Source organism: Pinus tabuliformis, chromosome 7 (genome assembly GCF_031772625.1).
Source record: "Pinus tabuliformis cultivar Carrire ecotype Pingquan chromosome 7, CPIR1, whole genome shotgun sequence".
Taxonomy (NCBI): domain Eukaryota; kingdom Viridiplantae; phylum Streptophyta; class Pinopsida; order Pinales; family Pinaceae; genus Pinus; species Pinus tabuliformis.
This window is the reverse complement of record NC_142293.1, coordinates 41,850,930-41,868,163: the sequence shown is the minus strand read 5'-3', so window position 1 is coordinate 41,868,163 and position 17,234 is coordinate 41,850,930. Positions and strand designations below refer to the sequence as shown.

Here is a 17,234-nt window from a genome sequence, read left to right as displayed (position 1 = left end):
TAACGAATGATGAGCCTCATCAAGGGAGCATACTCATCCTTCAAAAATCTGAAAGGAAATACACCAGTCATGTGCCTCATGTACACAGGTTTAATGTAGGGCTCATACTGAAATCTGTCCAACAGTTTGCGCTTGTTCCACTCTTATCCAACATTGGGTATCCCTGTTGCTTGAGCAACAATCTCAGGTGACAATGTAAAATCCACCCCTGCAAGATTCACATGCCCGTCATGCAAATGCAAAACAAACAAGCGGACTAATTCCCTATGGTGCTGAATTTGAGAAATCCTCTCGCAAAATTCATAACATGATTGATGGCGGAAACATGTGACTGCAAGTGGACAAGCCTGTAAATAGGTCAAAGAGGTGGGCTCCTCTCTCACATGGTGACCACCCTTACCACCCCTGTGAGGCTTCCTTTGTACCTCAACCTCTGGTGTTGACTCACGGTCATCACTTTGCTCATAGTCGGTTTCGGTTTCTGACATGGTTTCAAGAGCAAAGTGGCTGAAATGTACTGCTGCTTCTGCTCAAAAACCTGCTGTTTTAACTGTTGAAATACTGCTTCAAGGGGACAAATAACACAAGGGAGATGTTAGGGAAGGGAGACTTTTGAGGGAACTGAGGGAAAATATAAGTAAAAGGGGATTTAGGGAAGGAATCATGACATATACAACATCATACAATTATAATTTGCAGGGGTTTTACGGGAAGTAGGGTTTAGGGTTATGTTATTTTTGTTAGGGAGATTAGGTGAAAATGACAAGGGAGATGGTAATGGGATGTGGGGAAAAAATGGGGGTGAAAAGGGATGACCTTGAGCAGCAAAAGCAAAACCCTAGCCTAACTTGCACTTTGACATTTGTAAGCAAAATACACATGAACTTCTCATTTCAAAATGATGACATTTAAATGCTCACTCAAGCTTTAGCAAGCAATATACTTTGATATTTGGAGGCCTACCTACAACCTTGAAGAGATTTGGGGTCGATTTGAGGTTTGAAGGCAATTTTTCTGTGTGTAAACCCCAATGCGTAGCGCGCGCCCAACGCGTAGCGCCTGTGTCTTTTTCCCACTGCGATGACTGCCCCGACGCGTAGCGCCTGCCCAACGCGTAGCGCGCAGGTCCTGATGCGTAGCGCGCGGGCTCTCACAGCAATTTCGCCCAGTTTTTTCACTAAGTCGCCTTTCACACTTGCTCTTGGAGTCTTGGAGGCAAATAATGATAAAATGAAGGGAGGGGGGCTTTTATAAACTTGATTTGAATTAATTTCCCCTCAAACCCACTTTCTAATGTTTATAACATGACACTTTTCAAAATTTAAATGCTGCTGACTTATGGTTTCCTTTTTGTCCTGAAATTGGTTGAAATGATGCTTTTTCTTGAAATTTTTTTGCAGGGATAGCTTCTGAGGAGTCTTGGCAAAGGAGACCAGGGCCGCATGCTGACTTCCGAAGAGTTTGAATTTTTACCAATTTTACAAAAAATGAGAAAATGACCTTGTCTTCAAAAACAAGGTTTTGAATTCAAGGTAAAAATTAGCTGTACAATATGAAATCCTTTGAAGTGATGCTTTGATAGATATCCCTCTGGCCTGCTGGGCATTTATTGACCTTAAAAACATAACCTCAAAGACAAATTGGACTAAACCCTAGACTTAGGACCTTGACTTCATAACAAGACCAATGACCCTGTAAAGAATTTTATTGACTGAAACAAGCTTAATCCAGCAGTGCCAAGAGGGGAATAAAAGACACAAGCTCCTCCATCAGGGTTATGGCATGCCTAATGGAATGCAATAAGAGGACACTGATGAGACACCTACTAATGAAATGCAAAGAGTTTTGATCGCTGATGGAGGGCTACTAGGCCGACTCTAACAGATCCCTCTATGTATTGACAATTGATCAAATCCTTGATGTGTCTAGTTAATACCAAAACTATTATTTTCTTTCCAGTGAACAGTTTGAGCCAGTTCATGGTGGAACTTAGCATGTACATTGGATTGCGGAAAAACATGTGTTGAGGTATCTGCTTGGTACAATCAATTGTGGATTTAGATATGTCGCAAATGGTGAATTACAACTACAGGGATATTCATATTTTGATTGGGAAGGAAGTGCTAAAGATAGGAAGAGCACATCAGGATGTTGCTTCAGTTTGGGTTCTGCTATGATATCTTGGATGAGCAAGAAGCAGACATCTGTCGCACTCAACATTGCAAAGGTTGAGTATATTGCAGATAGTTTGGTGAGTTGTGAAGCAGTGTGGCTTCGAAAGCTGATCGCAAGATTGTTTGGTCAGATGCTGAAGACTATCGTGATACATTGTGACAATCAAAGCTATGTGAAGCTTTTGGAAAATCCAGTTTTCCATGATAGGTCGAAGCACATTGAGATCAAGTACCACTACATCTGAGACATGGTACAAAAGGGAGCAGTGAGGCTCTAATACATTTCTATGGATGAGTAGGTTGCTGACATTCTCACAAAGCCTTTGTCTCGGATGAATTTTGTATACTTTAGGGACAAGCTTGGTGTGGTTGAGTATGCTGGAGACGACCGTGATACGTTGTGACAATCAAAGTTGTTTGAAGCTTTTGGAAAATCCAGTTTTTCATGACAAGTCGAAGCACATTGGGATCAAGTACCGCTACATTTGAGAGGTGGTACTAAAGGGAGCAGTGCAGCTCCAATACATTTCTACAAATGAGCAGGTTGCTGATATTCTTATAAATGTTGAAATTTGGTACCGGAGGACAGGTGGTTCCCTTAGGCTTTGATCTTTGGCCTAGGGAAAAGTGTCCAAAAGAATTTAATTTTTCTCCTAAAGTGACTTTATAATTTTATAAAGTTAAATCTAATTTAAAAGTGACTTTAAGTGATAAAGTTATTAAGTCTAATTTTAAAGTGACTTTTATAAAGTCAATGAAAAATTAGAAAGGAAAAGTGACTTTGGAAATAAATGACTAAGTGGGTCTTTATTAAAGTGGGGTGAATTAAAAAATAGAAAGTGAGATTTAAATGAGCATTTAATCTCAACCATTGATCTAAATCTATTTCAGCCATTGGATTTAGAGATCACCCAAAAGTCACTTGGATCACCCAAAAGTCACTTGGAGTTATATTAAAGGAGGAAAAGGTCATTCATTCTTTCATGAGCAGATTGGGAGAAGGAGAGCAAGAGAGCAAGAGAGATTTCTGAGCAGGAAGGAGAAGGAGACAGCAGCTTGGCACACATTCCAAGGCAGCAGTTGAGCAGATTTGTACAGCTGATTCAGCACATAGTGAAAGGCAGATTTTTGCACAAAAATCGAGGAGCAGTTTGCTGATTTTTCTGCACACAAAACGGAGGTCGTACAGCATTTATTGCTGTCCTGTTTGCTGTAATTTCCAGATTGCTGTGAGGCACGGGAAATGAGATAAGTTGTAAATTTGCTTGCTGATTTTTTGCTGAATAATTCTCACTGTAAAAAGACAATTTTCAGAAATAAAGAAGAGCTCTCAAACTGGTTTTCCCCAAGAGTTGTAGGGGGTTTTTCCAGGGTCAAGTTGACAAAAAATATCAATGTTTTAATGTGTTTTAATGGCTGTTTTTAATTGCTGATTTTTAATTCTGCAATTTCCAGCATTCTGAAAAATTTCCAGAATTTGTGTTTTCAACAATATTTATTTTTTTCAGTCTGTTAAATGTATGGTTATGGGAATGGGCATTTAACTACATGGGAGAAATAAGGAGAAACTGAAAACCGGGGTGGGAAAACAGAAATTTTTACATGGTATCGGAGCTTGAGTGCTGAAGGGCAGTTTGGGACAGCAAAAAGAAAAATTACAGTTGCTGATTTTTCACTCAGAAAATTCCAGCAAGCTGATTTTTTCATAAACAACAGTTTTATCTTTACTACAACAGTGCTATTTTTCAGTTTTAGGACAGCAGGATGTCATTGGGATTGAGGGTGGAGGATAGGCTGGATGGGCATATAAATTACAGCGTTTGGAAGGAGAGAATGCAGAGTATCTTTGAGGAGGCAGAAGTCTGGGATATCATGGTGCATACTGCACAGAACCCTGTTGTTGTGCCCACTGATGTTACTCAGTTGGCTGAGTATAAAAAGAAGAACAATAAGGGTAAGAGGCTGATTCTAGACGGAATCAAAGACCATTGCATTCCTCATGTGAGAGGAAAGAGCAATGCCCATGAGATGTGGACAACATTGTCCAATCTCTACCAGAGTACCAATGAGAACCGGAAGATGGTCCTGAAGGAGAAGCTGAAGAACATTAAGATGGGTAATGATAGTGCAGCTGGATATCTCACAAAGATTACCAATGTGAGAGATAAGTTGGCAGCGATTGGAGAGGCCATTCCATCCACTGAGTTGGTGCGTATTGCAGTGAATGGTCTCCCCCGTTCATGGTTGAACTTTGCTGATGGGGTTTGTGCACGTGAGACCCTTCCCACATGGGAGAGGTTTTGGGATGATTGCATTCAGACAGAGATCAGGAAAGGACAGCTTGGGGCAGCCAAGCCAGTTGAGCAGGATGAGGATGTAGCACTGGTGGCAGGAGGCAAGAAAGGCAAAGGGAAGAAGCAGGCTTCCACAAGCAGTGGTGGGGGCAAAGGCAAAGGTAAAGGTAAACCGGGGAACACACAGAAGGACTATTCCAAGGTGAAGTGTTGGAATTGTCAAAAGATGGGACACTATGCAGTTGTGTGTCCGGAGAAGAAGAAGAAGAAGGGAAAGAACCAGGACGTGGCAGCTTCAGCTGAGATTGAGGACTTTGCAGGTCGTTTTGACCGGGAGTTTGCGTTCACTACATGTGAGTCCTCTAGTGCAGGATCACCTGCCACACAGGTTCAGAGGGAGCATGCTTTTCCCTCGATTAGCGGAGCATCTACAGGTATTTGGTATGTGGACAGTGGGGCTTCACGTCACATGACAGGAGTCCGTGAGTACTTCTCAGAGCTTTCAGAGAGTGGCACTGATATTGAGGTAGTACTCGGTGATGACAGAGTTGTTAGAGCAGTCGGGGTGGGGATAGTGACATTTCAGAGGGAGTCCAAACCTCCCTTGAAGGTGTCAGAGGTTCTTTATGTGCCAGGGATGAGGAAGAACCTCATATCCGTCTCAGCTTTGGAGGACAGAGGATATGACGTATTGTTCAGGGGAGGACAGGTGTTGATGTATCCCAGGGACACTCCAGCTGATTCAGCTAGAGTGATAGGTGTACGCCATGCAAAGGTGTACAAGTTTGCATTTCAGCCCCTTTTGGCATTGAGCAGTAGTACCGACAACAGAGCTAGCAGTTCTGAGCTGTGTGAGATTTGGCACCGCAGGATGGGACATATGTATCATGGAGCCTTGAGGACATTGCGGGAGATCACTACAGGTGTGCCAGATTTCAGTACTGATCACTTTGATACTTGCAGAGGTTGTGCGATGGGCAAATTTGCCAAATCCCCTTTTCCCAGCAGTGACAGCAGAGCGACGGGGATACTTGATTTGATTCATTCCGATGTGAGCGGTCAGATGTCTCATGTTTCCTTGAGTGGGTATGAGTACTATGTTTTATTCATTGATGATCACTCCAGGAGGACCTGGATTTATTTCTTGAAGACCAAGAGTGAGGTCTTCAAGCGGTTTCAGGAGTTCAGAGCTCTTGTGGAGACACAAACAGGCCGAAAGATCAAGTCCTTGAGGTCGGACAATGGAGGAGAGTACACCCTTGGAGAGTTTGTTGACTATTGTGCGGAGGCAGGCATTAGGAGGGAGTTTACTGTTCCTTACAACCCCCAGCAGAACGGGGTTGCGGAGAGGAAGAACAGATCCATCATAGAGGCTGCCAAAGCTATGTTACATGATCAGGGGTTGCCATTGTTCTTGTGGGCAGAGGCCTGCAACACAGCTGTTTACTTGCAGAACAGGAGTCCGCATCGTGCCTTGGGGCACATGACTCTAGAGGAGGCTTTCTCTGGGAAGAAGCCTGATCTTGGTCATCTTCATATCTTTGGATGCATTACATACTCCTATATACCCAAGGAGAAGAGGACCAAACTAGAGCCCACCGCAGAGAAGGGTATCTTTGTGGGCTACAGTGAGACCTCAAAGGCCTTTCGGATTTACATTCCTGCACAGAGGAGAGTTGTTGTCAGACGGGATGTGAAGTTCGAGGAGGACAGGGCCTTTAGGAGGTCACGGGAGTTAGAGTATCTGGATCGGCCAGACCCTCAGCAGCAGTTGAGTCAGTGGCAGGGATCCAGTGGGCAGGGATCAGGAGGATCCGGAGGTACATCTATGAGGATGTCAGGTCCGTCAGTGAGCAGTGGCTCATCGAGCCAGAGGGGTGGTGCTCCGGGCAGCATGCAGAGCAGTTCACAGAGCAGTTCACTAGGGAGTCCACTGATGGACAGTTCACACGGTACCTCAGCTTCTACAGGTTCAGGTGCAGGCAGGAGGACAGCAGACAGACAGTCAGGAGTTCAGGCTACTGATGATGATGAGGAGGAGGAGTTTCATTCTCCGGTGGAAGAAGTGCGCTCAGGGAAGAGGAAGCCCAAGTGGCTTCAGGACACCTTGAGAGATGCCACATCTGTTGCTGAGCCGAAGAGGCCGGTCAGAGAGAGTAGACCACCTGAGAGGTTTTGTAGTTATATGGCGATGGTTACCAGCATCCTTGACTCTGAGCCTTCTAGCTATGAGGAGGCAGCTAGCCAGCAGGTCTGGAGAGAGGCCATGCAGGAGGAGTATTCTTCTATCATGAAGAATGATGTTTGGGAGGTGGTGCCGAGGCCTGAGGGCAAATCCGTGGTTACTTCCAGATGGCTTTACAAGGTAAAGCATGCTGCAGATGGCAGCATTGAGAAATTCAAAGCGAGGTTTGTGGCTAGAGGGTTCTCCCAGGTAGAGGGAGTTGATTATGAGGAGACCTTCGCTCCCGTGGCTCGATATACTTCGATCCGCTCCATTATATCGATAGCAGCAGAGATGGGTTGGAAGATCCACCAGATGGATGTGAAGACCGCATTTCTCAATGGCTTCATACAGGAGGAGGTGTACATTGAGCAGCCACAGGGCTTTGAGGTGCATGGGAAGGAGTCCCATGTGTGCAGATTGAAGAAGGCCCTTTATGGCCTGAAGCAAACTCCCAGAGCTTGGTACTCCAGGATAGATGCATATTTGCAGGGGATGGGTTTCACAAAGAGTGAGGCAGATCCGAACCTTTACTTTATTGTGATTGGTGAGGAGCCTCTCATTCTGGTGCTGTATGTGGATGACTTGATCATTACAGGTGCAGAGAGACTCATAGAGCACTGCAAGAGAGATCTTGCGGCGGAGTTTGAGATGAAGGACATCGGCTTGATGCATTACTTTTTGGGTTTGGAGGTGTGGCAGGAGGAGGGGCATTTCTTCCTGGGGCAGGGGAAGTATATTGTGGACATCCTTAGCAGATTCCACATGGAGGATTGTAGACCCATGTCGACACCGATGATCACCAACTGGAAGAAGCTTCATGCTTCGGATTCCGAGTTGGTGGATCCCACATTGTACAGGCAGCTGATTGGTTCCTTGATGTATTTGGTCAACACTAGACCAGATATCTGTTTTGCAGTCAACACGATGAGTCAGTGTATGTGTGAGCCTAGGAAGGTTCACTGGGTGGCTGCAAAACACATTTTGCGGTACTTGCAGGGGACAGTGGATTATGGTCTGGACTACAGGCAGGAGATGGAGTGAGATTGGCAGGATACACTGATTCTGATTGGGCAGGTTGTGCTTCTGATAGGAAGAGCACTTCAGGGTGTTGTTTTGGGTTGGGTTCAGCAGTAGTGTCATGGTTCAGCCGGAAGCAGCAGTCAGTAGCACTGAGTTCAGCGGAAGCAGAGTATATGGCAGCCAGTCTAGCTAGTTGTGAGGCCATCTGGCTTCGCAAGATGTTGTTTGGCTTATTTGGTCAGCCGTTGAGACCTTCAGTGATTTACTGTGATAATCAGAGTTGCATTAAACTCACGGAGAATCCAGTATTTCATGACAGGTCAAAGCATATCGGGATCAGATATCATTTCATCAGAGACTATGTTCAGAAGGGAGCTGTGAAGCTTGAGTATATTTCCACTGATGAGCAGGTTGCAGATATCCTTACCAAAGCCTTACCACGGGGCAAGCATGTCTACTTCAGAGACAAGATGGGTGTGGTGAGGAACACCTTCCTCGGTAAGAGGGAGTGTTGAAATTTGGTACCGGAGGACAGGTGGTTCCCTTAGGCTTTGATCTTTGGCCTAGGGAAAAGTGTTCAAAAGAATTTAATTTTTCTCCTAAAGTGACTTTATAATTTTATAAAGTTAAATCTAATTTAAAAGTGACTTTAAGTGATAAAGTTATTAAGTCTAATTTTAAAGTGACTTTTATAAAGTCAATGAAAAATTAGAAAGGAAAAGTGACTTTGGAAATAAATGACTAAGTGGGTCTTTATTAAAGTGGGGTGAATTAAAAAATAGAAAGTGAGATTTAAATGAGCCTTTAATCTCAACCATTGATCTAAATCTATTTCAGCCATTGGATTTAGAGATCACCCAAAAGTCACTTGGATCACCCAAAAGTCACTTGGAGTTATATTAAAGGAGGAAAAGGTCATTCATTCTTTCATGAGCAGATTGGGAGAAGGAGAGCAAGAGAGCAAGAGAGATTTCTGAACAGGAAGGAGAAGGAGACAGCAGCTTGGCACACATTCCAAGGCAGCAGTTGAGCAGATTTGTACAGCTGATTCAGCACATAGTGAAAGGCAGATTTTTGCACAAAAATCGAGGAGCAGTTTGCTGATTTTTCTGCACACAAAACGGAGGTCGTACAACATTTATTGCTGTCCTGTTTGCTGTAATTTCCAGATTGCTGTGAGGCACGGGAAAGGAGATAAGTTGTAAATTTGCTTGCTGATTTTTTGCTGAATAATTCTCACTGTAAAAAGACAATTTTCAGAAATAAAGAAGAGCTCTCAAACTGGTTTTCCCCAAGAGTTGTAGGGGGTTTTTCCAGGGTCAAGTTGACCAAAAATATCAGTGTTTTAATGTGTTTTAATGGCTGTTTTTAATTGCTGATTTTTAATTCTGCAATTTCCAGCATTCTGAAAAATTTCCAGAATTTGTGTTTTCAGCAATATTTATTTTTTTCAGTCTGTTAAATGTATGGTTATGGGAATGGGCATTTAACTACATGGGAGAAATAAGGAGAAACTGAAAACCGGGGTGGGAAAACAGAAATTTTTACAATAAAGCCTCTGTCTTGGATAAAGTTTGTATATTTCAGGGACAAGCTTGGAGTGTTGATGTTGTAGCATCAAGGAAGACATTCTGCCTAGGTCAAAGATATTGACCGGGTGCCATGTAATGTGGCTGGTGATAATGACCCATATAACATCAGGGGCCAAGTGCTTCCTCGGTCAGAAGGGACGATATTGCAAGGGTTATTTGGCTAGTGGGTAGAGTGAGTGCCTCAAAGCATTGGGCAAGTATTTTTACCATTCAAGTGCTATGTGACGACATGGGGGAATGGTAAATGGGCCCAGGGTTTCACCATTGTTCAGGGAAAATTGACCTGGTTCCAAGTGATGACTTGGTTAGTTGGTGATCCAGGACTAGTTTTGTTTTTAACCCGGTTAGGGGGTACCTAACCATATTGCCAAAGGGTATTTGGTTAGTGGGTGACTAGATCTTTTGCATGATGCTGATGTAGGATGCTTTCCACATGGTTCTAGAATAGAACATGAAGTGGATGGATACATTAAGATAGCAGGTTCATTCACTCTTTTTTTGGGATGGAGAAATTTTCAGTGAAGTGAACATTTGAGGAAGTCAAAGTGAATACCTCCCTAGCTCAGAGGGAGTGTTAAATATTTGTGGTGGTTACAATTTTTATGTACAACATATTTACTTTTACTCCTACCTAAATTTATGCAAAGAATTGCATAAATTATGGTGTGCAGTAATTCTTGGAAAATGTTTAATTACTGAAATATAAAGAAAGTATTACATATTTACTTTTTACTTCTACCTAAATTTATGCAAAGAGTCACATAAATTATGGAGGAACAATTTAACAAAGTCAAGCACTATGTTGGTGGATTATAACCAAATTCATGTTGATCTTTGGGTAGATGTGGGAGGTTTTCCCCAACTATTTAGAAGAAAGAAAGTTAAAAGAAAGAAAATTGAATTTAATTTGTAACGAGATGTGCCTCTTTGGGCACCCTAGTATCATTATAAAAAGACACTTAACTACTCATTACTCACATTTTTTTTCTCTCTCTCACCGTGAGAGTCTCACGTGGGAAGTAATCTAAGAGGCCGAATTTTCTAAGGAGGTAAATTTCTGAGACAGTCAATATTTGGCCAATTGAATTTTCTGAGTGTAATTACTTAATGATGTTTTGGGGTGTGTTAAAGTAATATCATATATCATTGGAAGTAATTATCAGTTGCAGAAATTGTGCTTGCCTAATTAGCACTAGAAAATCAACAGTTATGAGCTGAAAATCTTGCTGTTTGTTGTATATTTCTTAAGATATAGCCAACAAAATGCCCATATCTGCATTTAAATCACTTGACACAAGGGGGTAAGAATGCCCAATGTATTAATCCTTGGTAAAAATTTAGCATTATTTTCAATAACCCAAGGCTAAATTCTTGCTGTTTGTGATATAACAATGTAAAAATCAGTTAGTAAAATCCTAAACTAAAACAATAATAAAAAGGTTTTGAGTTTCTAAATAAAAATGGTTGTTGCAAATTATACCATTTTCCAAAATAAATGTACCTCACTTGTTGGGTTGTGAAACACATGTCTCCTTGGTTGAAATTACACTTCGTTAGTAAAGTGGGCTTAGTCTACAAGATAAATCACCCCCACTTATGACTTAATAATTCTTCCCATTTTGAGACCCACATAGGAACAACTTCTAGCGTGGCGTTCTCCAGCCTTTGGTTTGAATGTGAGGTGGAGTACGGGCTCCCTTTCTGGTTGAAGCTACTTTGTTGGAATAGTACAACCTTTCTTGGAATGAACCACCTGTAGACAAAAAGGCAAAGTGGGATTGCTCCCTAGTGTACCTCCTCCACGTGACTATGTATCCTTTCAGTGGCTTAATCTGTTAGCCTTAGTGTGATTCTACAAGTAAAAATTATTAGATTTAAACGAAGACAACATTGATCAAGAAACGAAATGATAGTGAAAACTATTCCACACAATGTACAAACTAAAATTGAGCACATGTTTGCAAATGAAAGTTCTTTATTGATGGCACTTATCTCATAAGACAACAACTATTTTTTGCTAGAGGGGAAGCTAGTTTCTTATAAATATTTTCTAATGGCTAGTTGGACTCCTTTAGAAATTATTTTTTAACTAGTCATCCACATGTTGAGGACTTAGTATATTCATAAAATTTTACATTAGAACAATTTAATTTTCCCACTAAGGGGTTGAATTGCTCCACAATGTCCAAGTAAACCCAATGTTCCTTTTGAAAGTGGCCTGGAATGGTCAAAGATGAAGAATGGTAACAACAGTAGCCCAACATCCTTCTTGAGGAAGCTTGACTTGCTTTTCAAGTAGTTTGATTTGGTCCTTGTGTTGATTTGTTTACTTCATAACAGCTAATTAATGGTCCATTGTCAACTTCTTGGTCCAAGGTACCTCCAATAGCTAGCTAGATCCTTCTAACGGCTAGTTAAGTTTCCAATGTCTAGTTCTCTTGATCTTTTGCTCCATAATAAACTCTAATTAGCCACTTGTGCTCTAGATCTCCAATACCCTAGTGAATTTGGTCAATCTGACACGAGTTTGCTGAAACCAGCCTTGATCTAAATTGGGTATGTATTCAAATCTTCACGTCCTGCGTAGGGTTGCCACATCATTGCCGCCCTTACCATGTCATCAGTCCATTTTGTTGATTCTATGATACCCTGGAATTTGAGGATTCTGAGACTAGGGGGTTTTGTTGCTCTCATTTTGTAGATCACTTGTAACGTAATGCATGTACCAAACTGTCCAACCCTGGCCCTGTTCTGGCACCTGGAAACTCATATGACCTGTTTGACCACCTTTGACCAGCTGTAACTTACTACTGCCTTCATTGTTTGGAATTTTTTTATGTGGCATGCAATCCTCTCATCTAGCTGAAAAAACTGAGACTAGGTTGACCTTTTGACCTTTGGGACCATGTTGCATTAGGAAACATGAATTGCTTCGATAATTATGAAAGTTGTCAATATGAGACTACCATACATGAGAATTACCTGAAAGATATTCATCAAAGCCAAGGCCACCTATAGACTCTACTCATAAGCATGCAATAAGACATTGGTGCACTTTGATGCGGTATGGACTAGCCCATACACCAGTGATCACCCCTACAAAAGCAGGTTCCCATAAAACCATTAGTCCTCAAGTAGGCCTACCTAGGACCTTGCAACCCAATAGAGGATGAGAGGAGGTAGAGATGAACTCCAAGGGATAGGGCATGGTCTAATCAAAACAACAAGACGCAAACAACAAGACACAAGTTCTAGGATGCCTCATACATGGTTTCACATGGTTGTTACATGGCTTTTGACTTGTGACCTTGGGCTTACAATAGTGGTGATAAATGCTACAATGGTTTGTATGTATCCTTGCAGACATGGGGGGTAACAGTTGTGATATATATATATATATATATATATTTTACTTTTCTTTGATATTAAAAACGAAATAATACTTAGTATCAAATGATCCAAACCCTTTGGTTATTTGATGTGTGACACTGGTGATCCCTCAATCCATCTTTGCTCGTGATAGTCCCTAGGTCTTCACCCTCACATAGGCATTGTGGTCACCTAGATTGTTGAAGTCACAAGAGTGGAAATCTTGTATTTCAAAGGGTTGAGACTGTTGATATGGCGTCGAGAATGCTGGGTTATGATGCAATATAATGATAACACAAACACAAAGAAATCCAAGATTACTTTAATAATGAGAAAGTGAAAGCTTTCTTATGAAGAGTTACAAGCTAGCTAGGTCAATCCGCTTTATAATGTGGCATAGACCAAAAAATACAATAAGTTGAAATAAAGCATAAAAGCATAAATAACCTAAAGTCCAAGTGACTTTAGTAATGCCTATGCCTAATATCTAATTGACCATTATAATCTGATATTTAATTTAACATATCCTTACTAGTCTCTTTGTCTTGATTGATATTTTATTCGAACTCTTGGACATTGTTATAAATGTAGTGTTGTGACTTCCTTTCAATTTTTTATATAGTTTAATAGAAATTGACAGCAACTATCTTTTATGGTTTGCACCTGATAAGATGCAAAAAGGGTCACCAGTAACTTAGGATATCTATAAGATGCAAATGTCATTAAGTTCTCCTTTTGGTTGTTAAAATGGACTGGTTCCACAATTTAGTAAACATGTTTCTGTTGACTCCCATTAAGTTTCTTTAAATGCCAATACAGTGGCCATGCTTTCATTGCAGATGTATTGTCATGCTTATAAATAATTTTTTCAGAAGTCCAAAGTTTAAGATGAAATTGCTTGCTTTACAAGTCTAATATGTTCTTTGGATTGCAGTTAGAGCAGAAGGTCAATGAAATCTCTCGATTCCCTATATCTTCTAGCAGGGACAAGATCCAACATTCTAAGCCCAGTTTCATTTTAAGAGATAGAGAGAGGGAGAAAATCAATCTCAACCACAGGAAGCAGCAGGAAGCATCTCGTCGAGAGGCTGGATGTTCAAAGAGAATGGCAGAACTAATGCGCCAATTTGGCACCATACTGCGACAGGTGATTCCTTTTTTGATATCTTATTACGATTCTTCAATATGTTGATGTAATGTTTGAGATCCAGCTCCTTGATAAATTGAAAAACTGCCAATATAAAATATCAAGTAGACTTTTTATCTTTCCATGATTGATTTTCTCATCAATCTTACTGAAAGAAATAGCAAACTAGAATCAATAAACATGTAATATACTTGGATCACAACAGCTGGCTTGCAAAATCAGATGTTTCAATTTTCAAGACCTCAAATCTTCTGGTTGTCTATGATGGGCAAAACCTCTTCTTTATGCAGGATGTGCATTAGATTGTGTCCCCCTACATGCATATCTGGTGCAAGGGTGCCATTTAATGCATATTCTGTACAAAGGATAAGAAATGGTCTATGAAGAACCTGTATCCATAGTCCTGCATTAACTGTGCAATACATCTAGAACATGAAGAACCTGTATCTGTATACTGCATTAACTGTGCAATACATCTAGAACATGTAAAGTATCCTGCGTTAACTGCACAATACATCTAGAACATGTAAAGTATTTTCTCTCGAGAAATTGTGCCTGGAATAGATGCACAATGTGACATCTTCCTTGATGAACTAGGATGCCAACTTTTGGTTAAATATGTAACATATCTAGTGCCAATAAATTTAGAAAGCAATGTTATTAAAGATAAGATAAAATAATTTTATTAATGTCCAGCAAATGACCACAAGAGTAGGTCGTTGAGATTGAAGGATCATCCAATACAATGTAACAATCAAGTGCAATTTTTCTGACTTTAAAAAACTAGGGCTTCCAGCAATTGTATTTTTTAGGAAAGACAAATAATTCATGCAACAATATATATTAAAACTTTAACAAGGACACTATCCATTCAATAGTATAAATTTGACTACTCCATAGTACCGACAAAGTTCCAAATTCCATCTCCAAGTTCCATTTTGCAAATTCGACAAAGTTTTTTTTGATTCTAACAATGGTCCCCTAGTTGAGTTCTGCGCTATTTTATATTAATGCCACATTTCTAAATAACTGTAGATGTAATACCTGACTCGCTTCAGGACAAAACTGTCACCGAAGCCCTTTTGGAACAGTCGTCGACTTTCCTCGGGATCTCCTCCGAACTCTGACTCAGGATCACGGTAACATTTGATATCACTTGCTGAGGTATAAAAGCAGTGTCCTCATTGTAACATTCGATATCACTTATACATTTTATATATATAATAAATTATTATTACAGAATACCTTTCGTGTATTTTTACATTCAAGTTTCCAAGCTATCAGTTTTCTTGCTTCAGTATCAGTTTTTATGCTTTAGTGGTATTAGAGCCATGGCACACAATATAATGATGCGAGTCTTTGAACGTTGTTCGCCACACAATGTGCCATTACATTCACGTCCTGAATGCGTTGAGCAGTTTAGTAAAATTCAAGAAGCATTTCAGCGTTTAGAAAAATCATACGCAGAAGTTAATGCATGTCGAAGGGAAATCGATAGTAAGGAAAATGATCTAGATGAGGATTCAAATAAAGCTAATCTTGATGTGAATGAGGATGATCTAGATCAAGATAATGATTTCGATGAAGCTGATATAGATCAAGAAGATTTTGATCAGAATGATGATAATGTTGAAGATGAAGGTGTTGCAGAAAATAAAAAAGATGATGATCCAAAAGGAAATGATAGAGATGACATTCCAAGCTTAGGAGCAATTGTTAAAAAAAATGTGGCAGACACTTCAATAGAGGTTGATATGCCAGAAAAAATCCAAGACACCCCAGGAAGCATCTTAAAGAGTTTTGATATAAGCAGTGGTAAGAAGGAACCAGATCTCAAGCCTGACAATGATAAGAGGCCTCTGTGGGTGTGCTTTGACGGGACAATTTTTCTTGAATTTATAGCCCTCTCCTACACTCGGGGAAGAAAAACTAACGAATCAGACCTCTTTCACAGAGAAATTCTCCAAACAATTCGTGCCCTCGACTTGGCTACACATCAACAACGAATATACGAGTTGAAACTTGAAAACGACTTCGGAGTTCTCAGTTTATAGGATTTTTGTTTAGACATTTTCAATTGGTGGACGAAGGTTTACAACCTGTAGTCCTTGGCCTTCTCTCGCTCATAGCTGAAAGTCTGGAACCCAAACAACTACTTCGCATTCTGAAATACCTTAAAGATGCAGAACCCGTGGCTGTTTCATCCACTGATCTCAAAAATTTTGCGCAGATTCTCAATTGCTTCATTCGTAGTAATTTTACAGAAGATAATGGCCAACTGATTCTCAAAATGCAGAAATGCGTGGTGAAGGATTTGTTCAAATTGTGATTTATGCAGTGGGTATTTTCAAGAGCGAGAATCGTATTGGCGTTGTGGAGGACGCTTGTGAAGCTTTGCGTGTATCCCTATTTCACCTCAACCAACTCCTAGTTGTAGAAGGTCCCCAAGAGTTTCTAGAAACGCGGCTGGCTTTCAATATTCATATGGATCTGTTGACATACATCCACGAAATGATCGCTGAGACAGTTAAGAAGGAGAGTCCGCACTGGCTTCATCTTTCTGCCGATCACTGGTTGCTTGCACTGAACAATGCAAATATATTATACCAAAACGTGGGCAATGCAGACATTATGACGATCAAAGAGTATGAACTCTACCGGTCATTTCTCCACAGTCCAATTGCTTGCGATTCGATATTGTTGACAGACTCTGTGAACATTATACTAGAAATGTTTCGCCGAATTGTGAAGCTGTTGCCGCACCAAATCTCACTTCTGGCGACCACCGCATTACTATTGCGTGTGTTATCGGTGTTGCGGGAGCCACGGTCAACGAACGCAACGGACCCAGCTTCCCGTCAGCAACAGTCATTCCCTGGAGTGTTGGTGCTGTGCATAACACCCCGTACATACTCGACCAGTAAAAAATACTATATATATATAAATAAAAAAAAATTAGAGTTACAAAAAAAAAATTAGACTTATTAAAAAAATAAAAAATCAAGGGAATATTACCTATGAGTTATAAAACGATAGGATGGCCAGATTATACAGATCGAGATGACAGACACTAAGTGAAGAAAATCCACAACATTAAAGCTTTGAGGACAAAGCTTTCGAAGGGAAGGGCTATGTTATGAATATAATTCATAACTAGTAAATAAATAACATAAATATAAATATTAAATAATCAAATATTAATTAGGTTAAATAGTCATTAAATTAAGTGAAAAGGCATGTCTAAAAGACATGCCCAATCACGAAAGGACACCTATTGAGGTATAAAAGCAGGGTCCTGCCCAATCACGAAAGGACACTTATTGAGGTATAAAAGTAGGGTCCTCATTGTAACATTCGATATCACTTATACATTTTATATATATAATAAATTATTAATACAGAATACCTTTT

At 40.5% G+C, this 17,234-nt stretch overlaps 1 protein-coding gene across 2 annotated transcripts in view; it reads left to right on the top strand.

Annotated features, from left to right (window-relative positions):
* Nucleotides 1-17,234, top strand: part of LOC149245138 (transcription factor GTE6-like) — a 229,504-nt gene that overhangs the window by 83,208 nt on the left and 129,062 nt on the right. For both annotated transcript variants that reach the window (XM_089457671.1, XM_089457670.1), the window contains exon 3: nucleotides 13,611-13,823. In XM_089457671.1, the coding sequence (XP_089313797.1) occupies nucleotides 13,611-13,823 (213 nt within the window). The remainder of the gene's footprint in view (nucleotides 1-13,610; nucleotides 13,824-17,234) is intronic.